The 22108-nt window shown below is 42.2% G+C and overlaps 1 protein-coding gene across 2 annotated transcripts in view; it reads left to right on the forward strand.

The window, feature by feature from the left end:
- dclre1c (DNA cross-link repair 1C, PSO2 homolog (S. cerevisiae)) overlaps nt 1–20379 on the forward strand; it is a 40573-nt gene extending 20194 nt beyond the window's left edge. The window contains exons 5-14 of one of the 2 annotated variants that reach the window (XM_078552914.1): nt 3501–3556; nt 4377–4478; nt 7541–7613; nt 9913–10053; nt 10575–10676; nt 11190–11326; nt 16332–16386; nt 16996–17084; nt 17930–18030; nt 19194–20379. In XM_078552914.1, the coding sequence (XP_078409040.1) occupies nt 3501–3556; nt 4377–4478; nt 7541–7613; nt 9913–10053; nt 10575–10676; nt 11190–11326; nt 16332–16386; nt 16996–17084; nt 17930–18030; nt 19194–20176 (1839 nt within the window). In that variant the 3' untranslated portion in view covers nt 20177–20379. The remainder of the gene's footprint in view (nt 1–3500; nt 3557–4376; nt 4479–7540; nt 7614–9912; nt 10054–10574; nt 10677–11189; nt 11327–16331; nt 16387–16995; nt 17085–17929; nt 18031–19193) is intronic. The other variant, XM_078552915.1, reaches the window with a different exon arrangement.
- The last annotated feature ends 1729 nt before the right edge of the window (nt 20380–22108 follow it).

The raw sequence follows: 22108 nt of genomic DNA on the forward strand, positions 1-22108 counted from the left end.
CGAGTGGCTATGGTGAAAAGGAAACTGGGCATGTGGGAGCGACGCTCCCTCTCCATTGCGGGTAAGAACCTGGTCATCAGGTGTGAGGTACTCTCGCTGTTGCTGTACGTGGCGCAGGTCTGGCCCATTCCACACTCCTGCGCGATGGCGATCACTCGAGCCATCTTCCGCTTTATCTGGAGGTCGAAAATGGATCGTGTCTGCAGGGACGCGATGTACAAGCCTCTAGATAAAGGGGGAAAAAACGTGCCCAACATCGCCCTCATACTGATGGCCACCTTTGTGTGCGGCTGCATCAAGCGGTGCGTAGACCCTCAGTACGCAAACACCAAGTGTCACTACGTGCTGAGGTTCTACCTGTCCCCGGTGTTGCGAAGGATGGGTCTGGCCACGCTGCCGCGGAACGCTCCAAGTAGTTGGACCGTGCCGTACCACCTGTCCCTGGTGGAAAAATTTATGCAGAAAAACACCTTTGACCACAAGTCCATCAGGCAGTGGTCAGCACGTAACGTCCTAGAGGCCCTGAGGGATAAGGAGAGGGTGGACCCTGTGGGATGGTTCCCCGAGCAGACTGTCAAAGTCATTTGGCAGAATGCCTCATCGCCAGAACTTTCCAACAAGCACCAAGACGTAGCTTGGCTGGTGGTGAGAAAGGCCCTCCCCGTCAGATCCTTCCTACACGCCAGGAGTCTCACCCCCTCTGCACGATGCCCCCGAGGTGGCTGTGGTGGGGAAGAGACCGTTGTTCACCTCCTTGTGGATTGTGCCTTTGCAAAGAAAGTCTGGAGAGAGATGCAGTGGTTGCTGTCGAGGTTCATCCCGAGCAGTTCTGTGACACAGGACTCTGTGCTCTACGGGCTGTTCCCAGGGACACACACCGAGACAAACATCAACTGCAGCTGGAGGATCATCAACTCGGTGAAAGAGGCGCTTTGGTCTGCCCGAAACTTGTTGGTCTTCCAGCACAAAGATTTGTCCCCGACCGATTGTTGCGGACTGGCACAATCCAAAGTCCAGGACTACGTGCTGAGGGACGCACTAAAGCTTGGGGCAGCTGCCGCAAAGGCGCAATGGGGAAGGGTCGCTGTCTAAGACCTTTCTACCACAGCGCACCGAGAGACTGGGAACTGTTTAGAGCCCCTCGGGCTGTACAGATCAAAATGAAAGGCTGTAAATGACTGTAATATTGTTTGTACTGATGCACCTGGTGATACATTTTGTAAAAGTTTAACCTGGATTGTACCCTTGTAATGTTGTTTTTGAAATGGTTTTGAATGTGATTGAAGATTTTTATGAATAAAGTATATTTTTACAAAAAAAAAAAAAAAAAAAAAATGCATCACCAAGTGGCATTTCATCATTTGAGAGCCCAGATAGGTGCTATTGGCACATAGTTACAACATCTGCACAGTGGAACAATGTTTGATGCTGAACTTGGCTAACATCCATGGTTCTGGAATGTGCCTTTTACAAATGGATAATACTATATTGATGGACAGGAGTTTGGGATTTTATTTTTCTTCTCTCTCTCTCCATGCCTAATCTCAACCCAGAGTCCAACAGGTTTTCCCATATGCCTGTGTTACAGTACTGTAACTCCATGTGGCTTATATTCATTGTCACTGTTTTCCTAATGACATGACTGTGATAATGTTGCAATAGCTGAGCTTTAAAATCTTCCAGGGCCCAAACAGTGTGTGACTCCAGAATATTTTACTTTAAATTTTTATTTTTTTTAAATGACAACTTATCTTGTACAGAAATCTTAACCGTGACATTAGCTGATCATTGATTATTGTGGTGGCGGATGCAACCTTTTTTCTCCCCATCCCCCACCCTCCTTCCCTCCATGCAAATCAAACATTGTTTTCTTCTAAGAAGGGAGCTTTATTCTTTTACAGCAAATGAAAGCATTGCAGCTGTGCAGTGTAACTGAAAAAGTGCTGAATATGTGCTAAACTGTTCACAATGCACATTCAACAGAAACCAAACCTTTTGAGACACCTGTTTTCCTGTAGATCTTTTATTTAGTAGTTACACAGAATTTTCCCCGGTTCCCCACCCAGTGGCAGGTCTGACCCACAGTGCTGTGTCTCCGCTGCATGCAGGGCAAGAAGGCAGGTCCCAAATCCGATCCAGCCCAAATGGGGATTGAACCCCATGCTGTTTGCACCAATCTCTTATTTATTCATGGGACTTGGGTGTTGCTGGCAAGGCCAACATTTATTACCCATCCCTAATTGCCCTTGAGAAGGTGGTGGTGTGCTGCTGCCTTGAACCGCTGCAGTCCATGTAGCGTGTGTACACCCACAGTGCCGTTAGGAAGGGAGCTCCAGGATTTTGACCCAGCAACAGTAAAGGAACTGTGATATATTTCCAAGTCACAATGGTGAGTAACTTGATGGGGAACTTCCAGTTGGTGGTGTTCCCATCTATCTGCTGCCCTTGTCCTTCTGTTTGGTAGTGGTCGTGGGTTTGGAAGGTGCTGTCTAAGGAGCCTTGGTGAGTTCCTGCAGTGCATCTTGTAGATGCTATACACTGCTGCCACTGTGCCTTGGTGGCGGAGGGGGTGCATGTTTGTGGATGTGGTGCCAATCCACTGGGTCCCTTTGTCCTGGATGGTGTCAAGCTTCTTGAGTGTTGTGGGAGCTGCACTTGTCCAGGCAAGTGGAGGATATTCCATCACAGTCCTGACTTGTGTCTCGTAGATGAAGGACAGGCTTTGAAGAGTCAGGAGGTGAGCTACTCTTTGCACAATTCCTAGCCTCTGACCTGCTCTTGTAGCCACAGCATTTGAGTTGTCCAGGTCAATTTCTGGTCAATGGTAACCCCCAGGATGTTGCTAGTGGGAGATTCAATGATGGGATGGTAATGGCATTGAATGTCAATGGGTGATGGTTGTTGGAGATGGTCATTGCCTGACACTTGTGTGGTGTGAATGTTACTTGTCACTTGTCATCCCAAACCTGGATATTATCCAAGTTTTGCTGCATTTGGACATGGACTGCTTCAGTATCTGAGGAGTCGGTGAATGATGCTGAACATTGTGCAATCATCAGTGAACACTCCCACTTCTGACCTTATGATGGAAGGAAGACCATTAATGAAGCAGCTGAAGATGGTTGGGCCTAGGACACTACCCTGAGGAACTCCTGCAGTGATGTCCTGGAACTGAGATGATTGACCTCCAACAACCACAACCATCTTCCTTTTGTGCCAGATATGATTCCAGTCAGCAGAGACCTTTCCCCCGATTCCCATTGACTCCAGTTTTGCTAGGGCTCCTTTTTCCACACTCGGTCAAATGTTGCCTTGATGTCAAGGGCAGTCACTCTCACCTCACCTGATCCACAATGACCTTCCAGCTGAAAATCTCATCACAGAAATCTTATTAACCCATAACAATAGCTTCAATTCACAACTCAAACATGTTAATTATGTTTGCTTACTGTGTGTCTGTTTCTATATAATTTCATGCCTTTTTTTCCCTCTTAAAATAGAAAGAAGATATACTTGTTACCCTTTTACCTGCGGGACACTGCCCTGGATCAGTTATGTAGGTATTGCTATCTTGTGGTTTAATCTAACACGCCTTGGAGAAAGTGCTTATGTTAGGAAATAATTCTTTTTGTAAAGTTGTGTGTGTTTGTATGACCAGCGTTAGGAATTAAAAACTGGAAATTCGTAGCAACTGGCCATCTGTAAAAGAGATATGGTTAACTGAAGGAAAGGGTAGAGGAATTGTGTTGGAATGGATAGTTTGGGTGTCAAATGGGCCAAATGGCCTCCTTTGGTACTGAGATATCTTATGATTCAATAAAGCAGCACACTTTAGGCACCCTGATGCTACCAGCAAAGTAAATTGGATCAGTCTTTGTGATAGGCTGATGGGAGGAACGCCTAACTCTCCATCGAGCAGGTTCGTTGGGCAGAGACTGTGTCTGCGGAAATTGTGGAAGCAGATCGTTCCAGTTTGCTGTTGAAAATGATTTGATCTAGATCAGGTTACGTGAGAATGTGTGCATTGTTCTGCTCTTCTGGCAGCTCTTGACATGTGAGCTACTGAGTTTGAACGTTGAATTCCCTCTTGCGTGTCAAGATTGCGAAGGTCTGATTCCATGCATCTCGCATTCCTCCTCTGTTGTTCAGTCCAGATCTCTGAAAACAAAGATTTTATCAAACGGCTAAAAATTGAACTTTTGTCAAGTTCTGGAGGGAGTACGTGTAATACTATAAAATATGAAACAAAATGTTTTACTTGAACTTTACATTCCTAGTATTTACAACTCACTTTTCCTAACTTTTTAAAGTTTAAACACAGTTTAAATAATGATGTGAGATGTAATTGAACTGGCCGCCCCTCTGCCCTCTTTCAGGTTCTTGTTTGAGGGTGTAGGTGGCACAGTGTTGTACACCGGAGATTTCAGACTGGCCAAAGGCGAAGCTGCTCGCATGGAATTGTTGCATTCAGGTGGCAGGTAAAATTTTATTTATCTGTTGGTAAATCAAACCGTGGCATCTCCAGGAGACCATGAGTTTTTAAAAAAAAAATCACCAGGAAAAAGAGTCCTTTACCTTCTTTGGCAGGAATGGAAATTATGTCCAACTTCTTGGGCATTCTTAAAGATGCCCCAAAAATTCTTAAAAATTTACGAACATATGAACAAGGAGCAGGAGTAGACCATTCCATAAGACATAGGAGCAGAAATTAGGCCATTCGGCCCATCGAGTCTGCTCCGCCATTCAATCATGGCTGATAAGTTTCTCAACCTCATTCTCCCGCCTTCTCCCCGTAACCTTTGATCCCCTTATCAATCAAGAACCTATCTATCTCGGTCTTAAATACACTCAATGACCTGGCCTCCACAACCTTCTGTGGCAATGAATTCCATAGATTCACCATTCTCTGGCTAAAGAAGTTTCTCCTCATCTCTGTTCTAAAAGGTCTTCCCTTTACTCTGAGGCTGTGCCCTCGGGTCCTAGTCTCTCCTACGAATGGAAACATCTTCTCCACGTCCACTCTATCCAGGCCTTTCAGTATTCTGTAAGTTTCAATCAAATCCCCCCTCATCCTTCTAAACTCCATCGAGTATAGACCCAGAGTCCTCAAACGTTCCTCATATGTTAAGCCTTTCATTCAGCCCCTCGAGCCTGCTCCGCCATTTAATAAGATCATGGCTGATCTGATAGTAACCTGAAATCTGCATCCCACCTACTACCGATAACCTATCACCCCCTTGCTTACCAAGAATCTATCCACTTCTGCCTTAAAAATATTCAAAGACCCTGTGTCCACCACCTTTTCAGGAAGAGAGTTCCAAAGACTCACCGCCCTCTGAGTGGAGAAAATTCTCCTCATCTCTGTTTTAAATGAGCGACCCCTTATTTTTAAACAGCGACCCCCTAGTTCTAGATTCTCCCACAAAAGGAAACATCCTCTCCACATCCACCCTGTCAAGTCCCCTCAGGACCTTTAAAGGTTTCAATCAAGTCACCTCTTACTCTTCTAAACTCCAGCGGATACAAGCCTAGTCTGTCCAATCTTTCCTCCTAAGACAACCCGTCCATCCAGGTATTAGTCTGGTAAACTAAACAAAATTTTTGCAGAAATTGTTTGCAGCTGGTTAGAATTGCTGGAAATGCTGTCTCCTTTTTTATATTGTACCATTGCTTTTGTCACAGACACCCAGATTGCCAGATTCATGCAGACCGGTGGTAATAAGACCGTCATTTCAAAATCTGGCAAGTTTTCTGTGGCGTTGCCATTGGCTGTATTGGATATGTGCATCCGGCGTCAGTAACACTGACGGTATCTGTTATGACACAGCAGATGGTAAATGCTGATCTGTTCAAATCCCAGAGGGAAACTTGAAACAACTGTCACGACTAATTTTCAATTTGTATGTTTTGAGGTGCAGGCTTTGAATTCCGCAATAAGATTGAATCTTAATAGGTTTTCATAAAACTAAATTAAATATTTATTAAAAAAAGAAAAGATTGTAAGTGCTTACGTATGTTTACAAATTACTACTGTAATAACTTCTAAATCCCCTAATTAATTTAACTCCCAGTTACACTTTCGATAAGGCAACAGTAAGACACACAGATTTTAAAAGATCCAGGCAAAGTAAACGATATCCTGAGCAGTTGAATTCAAAGTGAGTTCTCTTAACTTCAGTCCCTGGAGGCGACAGTTTGATACATACAGGTTACAGGCTTTTCACACTTATTGGATCTTAAACTGCCTTCCCTTACACACAACCTTCACTCCTTTATACATATTTTCCCCTTTGAATACAATACCCATTGTTCCACTATGTATTTGGACTTTACCTTCCTGATAATAAAAATCTCTCGTAGCACTAAGTTTACCAGTAATCTTTGGGAAAAGTAAACACACTGTTTCTAAACTTCACCTGGCTAGGTGACATATTTCACCCCTCCTTTGAAAAGAATCTAGTCTGGTTTATTTAAAAATGCAAATTTCCTTTTATACCTTACATTCTAAACTTCCCCATGTTTACTATGTTTACATCAAAACCTTCCAGCCAGCTGCCTTTAATCCAATTGAGACATGCGCGCATGCACCATTATTTTACAATACATTCCTGTAAGCATTGAGAATTATTATATATTCCTGACAGTCACACTGCCAAGTAACTTGCGTCCACACCTGCACTTTCCAACATAGATCATCAGATAGAGATTGGGGCAGCACTTGTGTAGCCGTGATTCATATCTCGGCATTGAAACTTGAGCGCCCTGCTCTGAATGGTTTGGTGCAGTTTTTCACTGAAGCCGTTGAGGGCTCTATCTAACTTTTTAAATCGAAAGATGGGTTTTATTTTAAGAATACGTTTTCAAACTTTTTTTTTCAGGGATTCTTAGTTAACTGTCACAAACATTTTAATACAACAGGAGCTATCTTAACATGAGATTTTTTTACTAATTAGGTCTTTTACCAATAAGAATTTTTATTGAAAATGTTAGTAACGCTTTTACATAAACATCTGAAAGTACAAATAACAGAATATTCAAGAAAACAACAGTTTGATGATGATGTTTCTAAGTTTAATCATTTTTCCTTCATTCCTTTCCCCACCATTGCTGCTGTGCGTTCAGTTGCCTTCATTCCAGTCTCTGCAATCCATGCTCTAAACACTTTTACCTCCCATTCTTCCTTATAAATCTCTTAAATACTCCTCCTTGTGGTTCACAGTTTTCAGATTTTTGGGACGTTTTTCTACATTAAAGATACAATATCAATGCATGATGGGGATGACTCTGTTGGGAAAGGCATCAAGTAATTGACCTCCCGAGTTGAATGTTTGAAAAGTCAGATGTTTAGTCACCTGGACTATGCTCACGTTCCTTGTGTATGCTGTTTGCAAAGCGGCATTTGCAGTTCCTGGTTACAGTTTCCTGCTCTAGCCTTACCCTCTGTGAATGGCATGGGGCCTAATAGAGAGAATGTTTTGCAATATGTATGTGTGCAAATATTTCATTTATAATTGAACTGTACTTCATTGTTCTATTACAGAGTCAAAGACATTCAGAGTGTTTACTTAGACACAACTTTTTGTGATCCTCGATTTTACCAAATCCCAAGCAGGGTAAATATTTCGGAAGCTTAATATTTTCTACTGGATTATGCCAAGAATGTCATATTTTTGCACCATCCTAAATCTGATAACCCAGTGAGTTATGAGTGTATAATCTGTATTGTAATGCAAGTTTCCTGTAGAATCATTGAAACTTACAGCACAGAGATAGAGACCATTCAGCCCATTGTGACTGTGCTAGCTTATTGAAACAAGAGTTGGAAGAAAAGATTTGCATTTCTCTGGCGCTTTTCATGACCACCAGGTGCTATACAGCCAATTAAGTACTTTTTGAAGTGCCGTCACTGTTGTGATACAGGAAATATGACAGCCAATGTGTGCACAGTAAGATCCCACAAAAAACAATGTGATAATGAGCAGATAACAACTTGTTTTTTGTGATGTTGATTGAGGGGTAAATATTGGCCAGGGCACCAGGGGTCACTCCCCTCCTGCCCTTAGAAATGTTGCATAGGATCTCTTGCATCCATCTGAGCAGACAGATGGGGCCTTGGTTTAATGAAAGGCAACACTCCAACAGTGCAGCACTCCTTCAATCTTGTACTGGAGCGTCAGCCTTGATTTTAGTGCTCAGGTCCTGGAGTGGGACTTGAACCCAGACTCTTGTGATTGAGAGACAAGTGTGCTACCAACTGAGCCACGGCTGACACTCCAATAAATACATTGCTGAGACTGAGTTGTGCCTAGTTCCACATCCCTGCTTTGTGTCCATAAGCTGTCAGTTCCTTATCCTCAAGTTTCTGTCCAACTCCTTTTTTCAAATTAATTATGGAATCAACTTTCACTACCCTTTGCAATAGAACATTCCAAATCCTGACAACTGAGTGGGGGGCGGGGTGTGGGGGTGGGGGTTGGGGGTGGAATTCTCCTCCTCTACTCTCTGGATCTCTTCCAATGATTTTGAATCCATGACCTCTAGTTATTGATCCATTCGCCAGAGGGAATTTTTTTTTCCTTATTCACTCTATCATGATTGTGGTCAATAAGATTTTATCATCACTAACAGCCTGTGCTGAACTTGTGTGTTTTTTTTTTAAGACTTCTCAGCTCTTCATACTAACAGAATTTCAGGTAGAATAAGAGCTGGCAGAGGCTTGATGGGCCAAATGGCCTCCTGTACTGTCCTAATCTATAATATGATTCCACTGAATATGACAAGCTGGCTAATCAAGGGGTGTTCCGCATGTGTTACAATCTTTTGTTCACGACAGAGATAGTTGGTGGTGAAACCCATTTCATATAGGATTTGTGCAGAGTGAAGACTATGGGCACTTCTACAACAAGTGAGGGCCCTTGCTGGCAGATGAGGAGGCGGTGGCACAGTGGTATCATCACCGGACTAGTAATCCAGAGACCCAGGTTAATGCTCTGAGGACCCGAGTTCGAATCCTACCACAGCAGATGGTGAAATTTGAATTTAATAAAAATCTGGAATTAAAAGTCTGATGCTGATTGTCGCAAAAACTGATCTGTCCTTTGTGAATGGTAATGTTCCTTCAGGGAAGGAAACCTGCTGTCCTTACCTGTGACTCCAGACCCACAGCAATGTGGTTGACTCTTAAATGCCCTCTGAACAAGAGCAATTTGGCAGCCCACATCCCATGAACAAGTTTAAAAAAAAAAGCACAATTTCCCCCATTATTAACAGCATCTTTCATGTAAAGTTGGCTATCTGGGGAAAGCCAGCTACATTGGCGATGTTGCAATTCCCACAAGCAGCCGTTGCTATTCTCTTGCTTTTTAATTCATTTTAAAAAGTGGAACATAGACGTGGGGGGGGGCATCACAGGTCTGTCCCAATGCTGCTGTCCCAGGCTTGCATGTTACAAGTGCCCTTCTGTCCTATGGCTCTGTGTCAGAGTTGAATCCTGCACCTACTGGGTACTTGTCACCAGTGTCTTTGTGGAAGCTCAATCATTGAGTATGTTCAAGACAGAAATCGATAGATTTCTGGATAGCACTGACGTCAAGAGATATGGGGATAATGAGGAAAAACGACATAGAGGTAGATGATCAGCCATGTTTGAATGGCAGAGCAGGCTCGGTGGGCCGAGTGGTCTGTTCCTGCTCCTATCTCCTATGTTCTTATGATACTGAAACTGTTCAATTTGCAGTTCAAAACCGACTCTCATTTGGGACATTGTCCTCTTACATCTTGTACATCTGTGTACGGACAGCTGATTTAAATAGTATGTAAATCATTTGCTAAGTTAGTGCTATGCAATTTATGACTGAGTAATTGGCCAAAAGCCAGTCTGTGTTCAATATTTTGTGTTGTACTTTGATGTAGGAGGAGTGCTTAAATGGGATACTGGAGTTGGTGAGAAGCTGGATCACAATCAGTTCTTACCATATAGTGTGGCTAAACTGTAAAGCAGCTTATGGATATGAATATCTCTTCACTAACATCAGCGAAGAATTCAGCCTTAAGGTGGGTGGCAGAGGTTTGCTGCTAGTTGTTCATTCACAAACATAAGAGTCTTAGATCACTGCAATTTAGTGCTTTAGGGGTGAGAGTAGGTTTTGCTCTTGGAACAGAATCGAGTGAAGTAAAACTGAATGTCAAGTGGTTTTTTTTTTTTGGTCTGAATATTTCCTCCTGCTAATTTCTCTCTGTTGGACATCGTGATAAAAATCAAACCATCCTGCCTGACACTAGATGTTGAGTAGAGATGAAGCTAAGGAAAGTGGGGGTGTCAGCTTGTGTGGTCCATTCGCCTGTGAACAGCCACTTACATTCCTGGTATTGCCATATTGTAAAAAGCGCAGCCTATCAGTCTTTATCATCTTGCTGGAGATGATCTATAGCCGGATAAAGGAAGGAAGAGGAAAATGAATTTAGTAATTTTTATCTTGTGTATAATGCTTCATGCTTTTAGCTTGCTTCTTGTGAAACCAAGATCACACCTGTATTTTCTTGTATGAATGTATTTTTTTTTGTACCTTTTTCAGGTCCATCTTAACAAGCTGGATATGTTTAATAATATGCCAGAAATTCTGCATCATGTGACCACAAACAGAGCAACGCAGGTTCATGCATGTAGACACCCCAGGGTATGGTTATTTCCTGTGGTTTTATTTGTTAACAAAATGCAGCAAACCAGAATAATTCCTTGATTTAGAAGTACATTTTGTAATGCATGAGGCACTGCATTATCTTTTCCAAACTGATTTTTAAAAAAATCTTAATTGTCACAATCCTTTCAACGTAATGTCCCGGCTCGCGCCCGCGCGCTCTCTCCCCCCGGCTCGCGCCCGCGCTCTCCCCCCGGCTCGCGTCCGCGCGCGCGCTCTCTCCCCCCCCCCGGCTCGCGCCCGCGCACGCGCTCTCTCCCCCCCCCCGGCTCGCGCCCACGCGCGCGCTCTCCCCCCCCCCCCCCCCCCCGGCTCGCACCCGCGCGCTCTCCCCCCCCCCCCCGGCTCGCGCTCGCGCACTCTCTCCCCCCCCCCCCCCAGCTCTCGCGCGCGCGCGCTCTCCCCCCCCGGCTCTCGCCCGCGCGCTCTCCCCCCCCGGCTCGCGCGCGCTCTCTCTCTAAACTTGTATATTTTAATTGCTATTTTCACCAGGCTGAGGATTTTATTCGTGGAAACAGACTGCCCTGTGGTATTACAGCAAAAGATGGGACTCCACTACGCATTATCAGTATTAAACCGTCTACTATGTGGTTTGGTGAAAGGTCAAAAAAGACTAGTGTAATTGTAAGGTACGAAAGCATCATACAACAGCGTTACATGATCTGCACAGCATGCTATAGCCAATGAGCTTGTTTATGATCTTAAAAAATGCTGAAGACGGTATGACTGACTGAAGGAAGAAACTGAAGGTCGTTGCTCAGATTAATCCTCGATATTTTTTATTCAATATAGTACATAAAATGATCCAATTTTTTTCCTATTAAATTATTCACACGTTAGCATTTTAGTCCAAGCCTATTTCACAATTTCTTTTTTTTTTGTTCATTGGATATGAATATTCCTGCTAGGCCAGCATTTACACTCATCCTTAATTGTCCTTGAGAAGGTGGTGGTGAGCTGCCTTCTTGAACTGCTGCAGTCCACGTGGTGTAGGTACATCCACAGTGCTGTTAGGAAGTTCCAGGATTTCGACCCACTGACAGTGAAGGAACAGCGATATAGTTCAAGGCCAGGATGGTGTGTGACTTGGAGAGAAACTTGCATGTTGTGGAGTTCCCATGCATCTGCTGTCCTTGTCCTTCTAGGTGGTAGAGATCGTGGGTTTGGAAGATGCTATCGAAGGAGCCTCAGCAAGTTGCTGCAGTGCGTCTTGTAGATGGTACACACTGCTGCTACTGTGTGTCGGTGGGGGAGGGAGCGGATGTTCACTAAGTACTTTTGAGCCATTCTGTGGTGGGTTGATTTAATTTCTTCCCATGTGCACGTGACATAGAACTTCATAGAAATTAAATTAAATTATATAACCCCTCAGTTTAAAAAAAAACTGTTGTAAAACTCCTGACACCACCACTCCAGTTGGATGGCTGGTAGGTTAAAGGTGTCACGAGCCAACTATATAGGTCAGAAAGCCTCTGAAGCAGCTTGCTGATCTCAGCCTGATCTTTATCTGAGGCGCCACAATTGATGAAGATGCATTCAGGCTTGGGAGGAAAAATTCATCCAGAGTTCCCCTTCTGATCCTGAACCAATGACATCTCCCAGCAATGTACGGGCAATGTGACCTCCACGATTATTTGTGTTTGACCTCAAAGCTGCCAAGTGAAGGAAAGCCACTCGGGAGACTTGGAATAACAAATAACCAAACCTAAAATATTCACAGCCCTGTTAGTGAATCTGGGTTCAGACAATTATCAATGACCTGAGATTGAGTATGTATATTGCAGTGCCAGATCTTCCCTTCCAATACATCTACTACCTTTTGTGAGCACTCATGAGTATCCTTTACAGATATTTTAAATCACTTCTTTGGTCAGACAAGATTTAATTAATATTTTTAAGGATTATGATGTAGCTTTGGCATTGGAACAAAGAGACAAAATGTACATTGCTGATGGTTGATGAAGGGTAGTAGGATCTCGAAGGATCAAAGATTGGATGTTGAAAATTTAGAATAAAATTTACTGTGTTACTAGCCTGTAGCAAGTTTACGGATCCCTTTGTGAGTGAAGTAACTCTATCAAACTGTGCCTGATGCATTATTTTGCAAAGCAATTGAAGATAAACTATGGTATACACCCAAATGAGCAAAAATGCCCCCAAAATGACACCAACTGAAATTTGCTTTAAAAAGGGATGTTGTACAAATTTTTTTCTGGTTTGAGGCTGAAAAGCTTTTGAATCTGCAACTAATTTTTGCAAGTGGGAACGTGACCAGGCGAAGGGGGGATTGTGAGCAGTGAAAGCAGGTAAGTAACAGCAGCATGAAAATAAAAGTATTCCTGGAATGAATTTTTTTTTTAAATTCAAAAATCTGCCGAATAGGCAAACTTTTTGTTCATGGGATGCGGGCATCGCTGACTAGGCCGATGTTTATTGCCCATCCCTAGTTGCCCCTGAGAAGGTGGTGGTGAGCTGCCTCCTTGAACCGCTGCAGTCCCTGTGGTGTAGGTACACCCACAGTGCTGTTAGGGAGGGAGTTCCAGGATTTTGGACCCAACGACAGTGAAGGGACGGCGATATATTTCCAAGTCAGGATGGTGGAGAATTTGTAGGTGGTGGTGTTCCTGTGCATCTGCTACTCTTGTCCTCCTAGATTTGACCTAATTTGATTATATTTAGAACTTGCTGCTTAAAGAGCAGCATTTAAAAAATGAGTTTTTTTTATAATTTCAGGAGTTTAAAAAAAAAACCCAAAATGCTATTAAGAGTGTCCTGGTATAAATTACACAGCCAATTTCAAACCATATACAACACTCCTGATAAAATCTTAATCTCCACAAAACAAAATATACAGACTGTACTATTCCCCAGTGTGGTTAAAGCCATGATATCCTATGTAACAGTTTATAATCATCAAGGCAGCTGAAGTAGTGATTTTTCACCATGTTCTCACCCCTATATTTAAAAAAAAAATCAATGGTGTAGTCTTTTAGCTCAAGTTACTGCCATTGACACGGTATCAAACTGGCACACTTGGAAAAATTTGTATATATTTTGACTTGGATTTGAGCTCTTAAGAACTCAAGTACATAAATAAGGTTGACACCTCTGTACAGAGGGTGTGCAGCATCGTCAGTAATGCTCCCCTTGGCATGAAGTGTTTAAGCCAAGGCCCTGTCTTCCTGTTGCAGTTAAAAGATCCATTGGCATTGGTTCATTCAGTGATCTAACATTTCACTCTGACCACCATGTTTCCCTCAACCAAAACCATCTAAAGTTTGACCAGCTGTGTACCATTGTTGCCATGGTCACCTACTTAGTGACAGAGCTTGTAGTTTAAATGTATTTATTCTTTTATGAATTGTTTTCTTTTTGCATCTTCGAGATATGAAAGACTGCAGATTTTAGGAGTAGATTCTTTACCACCTCAAACCAGTTTCCCCCCAATTGGTCTGAATGGAATAAATCTCAGTTGTGAGCATCAGGCCAAGTGGGAATTTGAACTGTAAAGTAAAATAGACTGGGTAAAATGTTCACCAGGCGAATTGGCATCTGGAAAAGAAACATTGGTTAACATTTTGGGAGAGATAATTTAACAGAACATAGAATGAATTTCTTCCAGAGAAGAGGGCGCCCGTAAAGTTGGATTACCTCTTACACATTGCCCGGCCTGCTGTTTACTGCCCACATGCTATGCATCCATGGCCTGAATTTTTCAGTCGACATGCAAGGGGAGGGGGGTCTTTCATAGTTTTTCATATTTAACCATTATGCTCTGAGTCTGTCAAAGAATCTTTGAGCCACAGTAAGCACTCTTAATGAAAGATTTTGAGTGCAGACGGATCAATGTTCAACCCACAGCAATGTAGGTGGGACAGCCGCAAAACGAAATTTGTTCAAAGTCATTGCGGTCTACATCGAGTATATAGGTTTCAAGACAAGAGGAGAAAGTACACCCGCCGACTCTAACAACTGGAGGGAGAGAGACTTCTGAGATGTACAAAAACATAAAACAAGTGTTGAAGGCATTAGTTGCGATCGTGTTTTAGGTGTATATGGCATTCTTTTAAAAATATTGTAATACAAAGGTAGTTAAATTCTAAATTCTAATCCATAGTTTGTTTTGCCCAATACATAATTTTAATCAAAAATTGTTTGGAATATATGTTAAAATATTGAACCAATGGAACATGGTGAATTTGAAGTTTGGTATCATGGGCGAGTGGTGTGGTTTTTTTTAATTCATTCATGAGATGTGGGCGTCACTGGCTGGGCCCAGCATTTATTGCCCATCCCTAGTTGCCCTTGAGAAGTTGGTGGTGAGCTGCCTTCTTGAACCGCTGCAGTCCATGTGGTGTAGGCACATCCATAGTGCTGTTAGGGAGGGATTTCCAGGATTTTGACCCAATGACAGTGAAGGAACGGCGATATATTTCCAAGTCAGGATGGTGTGTGGCTTGGAGGGGAACTTCCAGGTGGTGGTGTTCCCATGTATCTGCTGCCCTTGTTCTTGGTGGTAGAGGTTACTGATTTAGAAGGTTCTGTCGAAGAGGCTTGGTGAGTTCCTGCAGTGCATCTTGTAGGTGGCACACACACTGCTGCTACTGTGTATCACTGGTGGAGGGAGTGAATTTTTAAAGTGGCGGATGGGGCGTTAATCAAACAGGTTGCTTTGTCCTGGATGGTGTCAAGCTTCTTGAGTGTTGTTGGAATTGCACTCATCCAGACAAGTGGGGAGCATTCCATCACACTGACTTGTGCCTTGTAGATGGTGGATAGGCTTTAGGGAATCAGGAGGTGAGTTACTTGCCACAGAATTCCCAACCTCTGACCTGCTCTACACCACAGTATTTATATGGCTGCTCCAGTTCAGTCTCTGGTCAATGTAACCCCCAAGATGTTGATGGTTGGGGATTCAATGAAGGCAATGCTGTGGTATTTTAAGGGGAGATGATTATGTTGTCTCTTGTTATTACCTGGCATTCATGCAGCATGAATGTTACTTGTTATTTCACAGCCCAAGCTTTGATATTCTCCAGACTTTGAGCATAAATGCAAACCCTTTGTGTTATGTATGTAGCATCAGCAGTTCCTGTCAGACTTAGGATGGGAACACACAGCTATTTTTTATCATAAAATAAATTGCATTTCTGTACAAAAGGTGGTTTAAATTGTGGAAAGGTATTTAATTGGGAAATGTCCTAAACCACAGTCCAGAATAAATTGCATGTGACTTGGTGGTTGGTACGCATGTAGATCTACCTGCTGCCTTGGGCAGGTGACTGAAAAGACCCAAAACACAGGAAATCTGAATACTTCCAAGTAATTGGGAAGGAAATGCTTTACATCCGAGGTGTAGACCATCACAGGATCCTGTTTATAGAGAATTTGATTCATGAAGGAATATGTGTGTAATGGAGATTGATGCTGGTGATGATAATCATTCACATACTGATAATGAAACTTAGTCGTGAAACCACTTGGTTTGCTTTCATTGAAAAATGACAATATTGAGTGTTTTTGAGTCAGATAAATTTGTACTGTTGAAGCATTTACTGAAATTGGTAACTCGGTTCTGCTTAAAAAAGAACTTCCGCTGTCTCTCTTATGAATTGTATTTATTATTTATTTCAGAACTGGAGAGAGTTCGTACAGGGCTTGTTTCTCATTCCACTCATCCTTCAGTGAGGTAAAGCTGAGATTTTTCTATTATCTATAGTAAATACTTTTCAACGTCTGAGATTTTATGCAGTGAACATAAATAACATGTAGAGCAATCTTAATTTCTATCTATTCTCATCTTTCATGCCACGTGATTTGCCTCTTGAGGATAGTATGGCAAAGGTTGCTTCTAGTGGAAAGTTGCAGAGATGTCAGTGATCTGACTGTACTCTGTTACAGAATCATCCAACATCTACTGGAATGACAGGAGAATCTATCCCGAGAGTGTAGTAGAGAATGCTTTTTTTTTGAAGATAGGTGTATTTAATTCCTCAAGTAGACCAATTGACTTATTTGAAGACTAAATGATGTAAAGGAATTTGGAAGAAAAAAATGCCATGTACTAAAATCTTTTTTTTTCCCCCTCTCTTCCGCCCCCAACCTTGTTCTCTATTTCCCTCATCCTTTGTCTCTCACCTCCCTTCATTTCTCATTTCCTGTTCTCTCTTGTCCGTTTTCATTTTTTTTTTCTTTTCTCACTCACCCTCTCTTGCTCTCATCACACTCTTCCTTGCTCTGTCTTCTGTGCTCTCTCTTTTGTTCTCTCTCTGTCACTTTCTTCCCTCTCTCAACTCAGATAAAGGATTTTCTTTCATATGTACAGCCTGTGAGGATTCACCCAAATGTTGTGCCAATGGGCCGGAATTTTGAAGATGTCAAAGAGATGTAAGTTCAGCGTGTGACAACCCTCGAGGGTTCATTGTGAATGACCTTGGCTATTTTCCATTGTATTGAGTTGTCAAGTGGTTTTTATTTGAGGATTTCTTGTACTGTCAGATTGACCATTTGACAAACCCACTCTGCCATAGTTTGACCTTTTCCACACCAAATAGATAACAATTGGAAATGTTATTTCCTTCCTTTTAGGGAAGGAAATCTGCCATCCTTACCTGGTCTGGCCTACATGTGACTCCAGAACCACAGCAATGTGGTTGACTCCAGAACCACAGCAATGTGGTTGACTCCAGAACCACAGCAATGTGGTTGACTCCATTGCAATAGAAAATAGTCAAATATCAAGTAACTATTTTGAATACACTTTTTTAAAAAAATCTTGCATGGGATGTGGGTGTTATTGGCAAGGCCAGCATTTGTTGCCCATCCCTAATTGCCCTTGAACTGAGCGACTTGCTTAGGCCATTTCAGAGAAATAGTCTGGAATCACGCATAAGCCATACCAGGTAAGGACGGTAGATTTCCTTCCCTAAAAGACATTGGTGAAAGAGATGGGTTTTTACAACAATCAGTGATAGTTTCATGGTCACCATTGCTGAAACTAGCTTTCAATTCCAGGCCATTAGCCTGGGCATCTGGATTACTAGCCCAGTGACATTACCACTACGCCACTGACTTCCCCCAGTTGAGGAGGTTTCTAATTGTGTGCTGTAAATCTAACCTACGCCTGGAGTATAATTGGAACAATTCCCAGTTAGGGCTGATTGCACATTTTTTACTGTTTATTTTTAATCTGATTTTCATTGGTGATTAATTCTTTTTCTGTCCTGATTTAGTTTGAAGCCATTGTGTAGGAAGTGTCTAGGAGATAGTGAACCCACCTACAAACCACTGGGGAAGCTGAAAAGATCAAGGAGTTGTTTTGTCGATGAGAAAGGTATGTGCATTGGAATATATGGAATAGGATATATTAACTCTTTGCAGAACTCCAGCTGAATGAAAGCCCCATCACACCAAGCCGAAAACTGACTCTGGGGGTCAAGCAAAATGCATATTACCCTATTGCATAATAGCAGGTGCTGATGGAAATTATTCCTTCTCAAACAACTGGAGTTGCAGAAAAATCACTGATCAAGACTTGTAATGGGAGCTCTCCCTGCCTTCGGTTAACTTTGTAGCTTTATCAATGTCATGGAGACAGGAGTTGAAATCCCACCATGGTAGCTGGGGAATTTAAATTCAATTAATTAAATCTGGAATAATGGTGACCATGAAACTGTCGGATTGTCATAAAAACCCATCTGATTCACTAATAGCCTTTAGGGAAGGCAATCTGCCATTCCTATTCGGTCTGGCCTATATGTGACTCTGAGCTACAGCATTGTTGTTGACTCTTAACTGCCCTCTGAAATGGCCCAGCAACCAATCAGTTGTAAGGGATGAGCAATAAGTGTTGGCCTTGCCATCAATGACTCCATCCACTGAATGAATAATGAAGCAAAATCAAAGACTGCACTTTTACTGAGCTAACATGTATTGGATTTCCTGATGCTATGTTGTATGTGAAGGGTAACTCATTCAGAAAATGAAAAGCTTTGCATTTAAACTCTACCACTTGAAGTGTAGATTATCTCTGGCAAGCACAAAGAATGTGGAATTGTGTAAATATGTATTAAGTTATTATGGTAAGGTGTTATAAACATGGTTTTTATTGATGAGGTCAATACTGCCCATAAGGGACATAGGAATTGCTCGATGAATAAAGATCGGGAGTAGATAGGAATGTGGAACTCGAAACATGAACAAATCAGTCATGACCTTATTGAACGGCAGAGCAGGCTTGAGGGGTCGAATGGCCTTCTGCTCCTATTTGTATCAAAGTCCATCTAGTTTGCTTTCCACCATCCTATCATTAACCAGGAGACTGAATGGCCTATGTATAATTATGAGCCAACTGATGAACTAAGTGGTGGCAAATATGTAGAATTTCAAATATGGTTATGTTAACCATTTGCATTAATATTCTAGATGTTTAATGTATGGTATGATTTTTCACTAAATTGCTTCAGTTTATGTTAATTTAAAATTGTTTTTAAACAGATGGGAACTGCAATGACCTTTTCGATGACACTCTTCTAATTCCACTGAAGCAGAAGTTGAAACATCCGAAGCATTTACAGCTTGAAAATGAAACCAGGGACTTGCTGCAGCTGAGAGATCAGAGTATCAATACAGAGAGTACAAGTGAACCTCCCATCTCCTTAAATACTGAATTTCTTGAGTGTGACGAGTCAAATGAGGATGACGATGAAGAAGAGGACGAAGAGGCTGGTGCAATATACCCAAAAAGCGAGTTGAATTCCATGCAAAAGGGAGAATTTACTAATCCCGCAGCACGGTTGACCACAGGAGAAAAAGCATGTGGCACAGAGTCTCTATCTTGGGACATGTTTTTCAAAGCAGAGCCAGTTTTGACGTCTGAAACTGACGAGGATTCCGAGATTGCCAGGGAGCAAGAGCTTGGTTCACAATCGCCAAAACTGTTCAGTGATTCTGAAGATGGAGACTCCACGCACTTTCCCTCTCAAACGTCATCCCAGTCGACTCACATATCGGAACAGGGCAGTCAAGGGAGCTTGTTTGACACTGAACCAAATCACATTCCAGAAAATAAAATAGGTTCTGTGAAAATCATGAAAGTGAAAGATAAATCAGCATTAAACGTGACTCCTGATACGGAGAAAAGCAACAACTGGGATCTTCAGCAAGGGAACGAATCTCATCCGGATGATGTCTCAAATTTGAAGCCTAATCCCACCGGCTCGTTGTTAAATACCAATGTTAAGGAAATATGTTCAGAACATTCGCGTATAATCGCTGGTTGCCAGCAGGGAGAAAGAGAACAAAATTCGATTCCCATTTCCAAGTCTGACTCTCAGACTTCCTCAGAATTTGAAATACCATCAACCCCAGACTCTGAATCACCACAACCAGAGGAACTGAACACCCTGTACAATAAACTAGCTGCTGGCAAAACAGTGACAATCAAGGCTTATAAACAGTTAAGTGGTAGTAAATCCTAATAATATGGATGAGGGCATGTCACAATGTTACAGATGAGAGACTTGGAACTACAGAGAAAAAAAAAGTCCCTGAGGGCTGATTGATGTCCTTTCTACCACTGACCAAATCAAAATGGGAGGAAAAAAACTGAATTATGACAGAACTCGTAAGTTGCATACACTTTCTCTACAATGATTTTGTTTAATACAAACTTTTTGTATTATTTAAAAACTCTGGACAAATTGTCCCTCAGTCATTGGGACAATATCCTGGAATTCTCTATCTAACATCATCATTATAAGAATTGCAGGGGGTCAAAAAGAAAGCCAAACCTATCTTTTCAGGACAATTAGGGGTGGACAATGGTCCACTTACCAAAATCGATTAATCCCTGCGCATTCAAATCATAGAATCGTTACAGCACAGAAGGTGGCCATTGGGACTATGTATGGTAAAAAGCAAACTAGATGGATTTTGATGCGAACATATGAAATAGGAGCAGAAGGCAGCCATTCGGCCCCTCAAGCCCCGCCATTCAATAAGGTCATGACTGATTTGTTCGTGTTTCGAGTTCCACATTCCCATCTACTCCCGATCTTTATTCATCGAGCAATTCCTATGTTCCTTAAGGGCAGCATTGACCTCATCAATAAAAACCATGTTTATAACACCTTACCATAGTAACTTAATACATATTTACACAATTCCACATTGTTTGTGTGTGCCAGAGATAATCTACACTTCAAATGGTGGAGTTTAAATGCAAAGCTTTTCATTTTCTGAATGAGTTACCCTCATTATACTCTCCTGAGGAGCAAGTCACATACTGCCACTCCCCTGCCCTGTCCTCACATCCCTGCACATTCTGGCTTTTCAGATAGTTAGAAAATGTAGAAAAGTTTACAACACAGGAGGAGGCCACTCTTCCCATCCTGTCTGTGCCAGCCAAAGGAAAAGAGTCACCCCAGTCTAATTCCACTTTCCAACACTTGGTCCATAGCCCTGGAGGTTTTGGGATTTCAGGTGCATGTCCAGACACCTTTCAAACGAGTTGAGGGTTTCTCCCTCTACCACCCTTTCAAAAAGTGAGTTCCAGACCCCTAGCACCCTCTGGGTGAAAAAAAAAGTTTTCCTCATCCCCCTCTAATCCTTCTACCAATCACTTTAAATCTGTGCCCCTTAGTCACTGGCCTCCCTGATGAGGGAACTAGGCCCTGTCTATCCATTCTATCCAGGCCTCTCACAACCTTGTACACCTCAATCAAATCTCCCCTCAGCCTCCTCTGTTCCAAGGAGAATAACCCTAGAGTATCCAATCTTTCCTCATAGCTGCAATTTTCCAGTCCAGGCAACATCCTGGTAAATCTCCTCTGTACCCTCTCTAATGCAATCACATCCTTCCTGTAATGAGGTGACCGGAACTGCACACACTACTCAAGTTGAGGCCTAACTAATGTTTTATATAGCTCCAGCGTAACCTCCCTGCTCTTAGATTCTATACCTCAGCTAATAAAGGAAAGTACTCTGTATGCCTTCTTTAACCACCTTATCAACCTGTCCTGCTAACAAAAACATCGATAAAATATCAAATGTATATTTCAAGTTTTTAATGTGGCTCATCCACAAAATCAAAATCCTACCCACCAGTGAAAACCAGGGCAAAAGATGTTACTAAAAGGCATAAAATATCTTGTATAATATCATTGTAGCCACAGAGAAACCAAAGCTAGGATGAGTTCGAGAGCTGGGCAGAGTTCCGTTCAAAGGATAAATGGATAGTATCCTTCATTATTTGAAGAGTGTTGAAGGCAATTATTAGAATTAAAACCAGAAACTTTATCACTAAAAAACAGGAAAAATTAAAATGAATCTAAAGATGATCCATATACAAGACTAGATCTTAAAATCAAAACTAATGATGGGCGAAATCAATCATCCATAAAGATTTGTAA

This window comes from Cetorhinus maximus, chromosome 12 (assembly GCF_964194155.1).
Source record: "Cetorhinus maximus chromosome 12, sCetMax3.hap1.1, whole genome shotgun sequence".
NCBI classification, from domain to species: domain Eukaryota; kingdom Metazoa; phylum Chordata; class Chondrichthyes; order Lamniformes; family Cetorhinidae; genus Cetorhinus; species Cetorhinus maximus.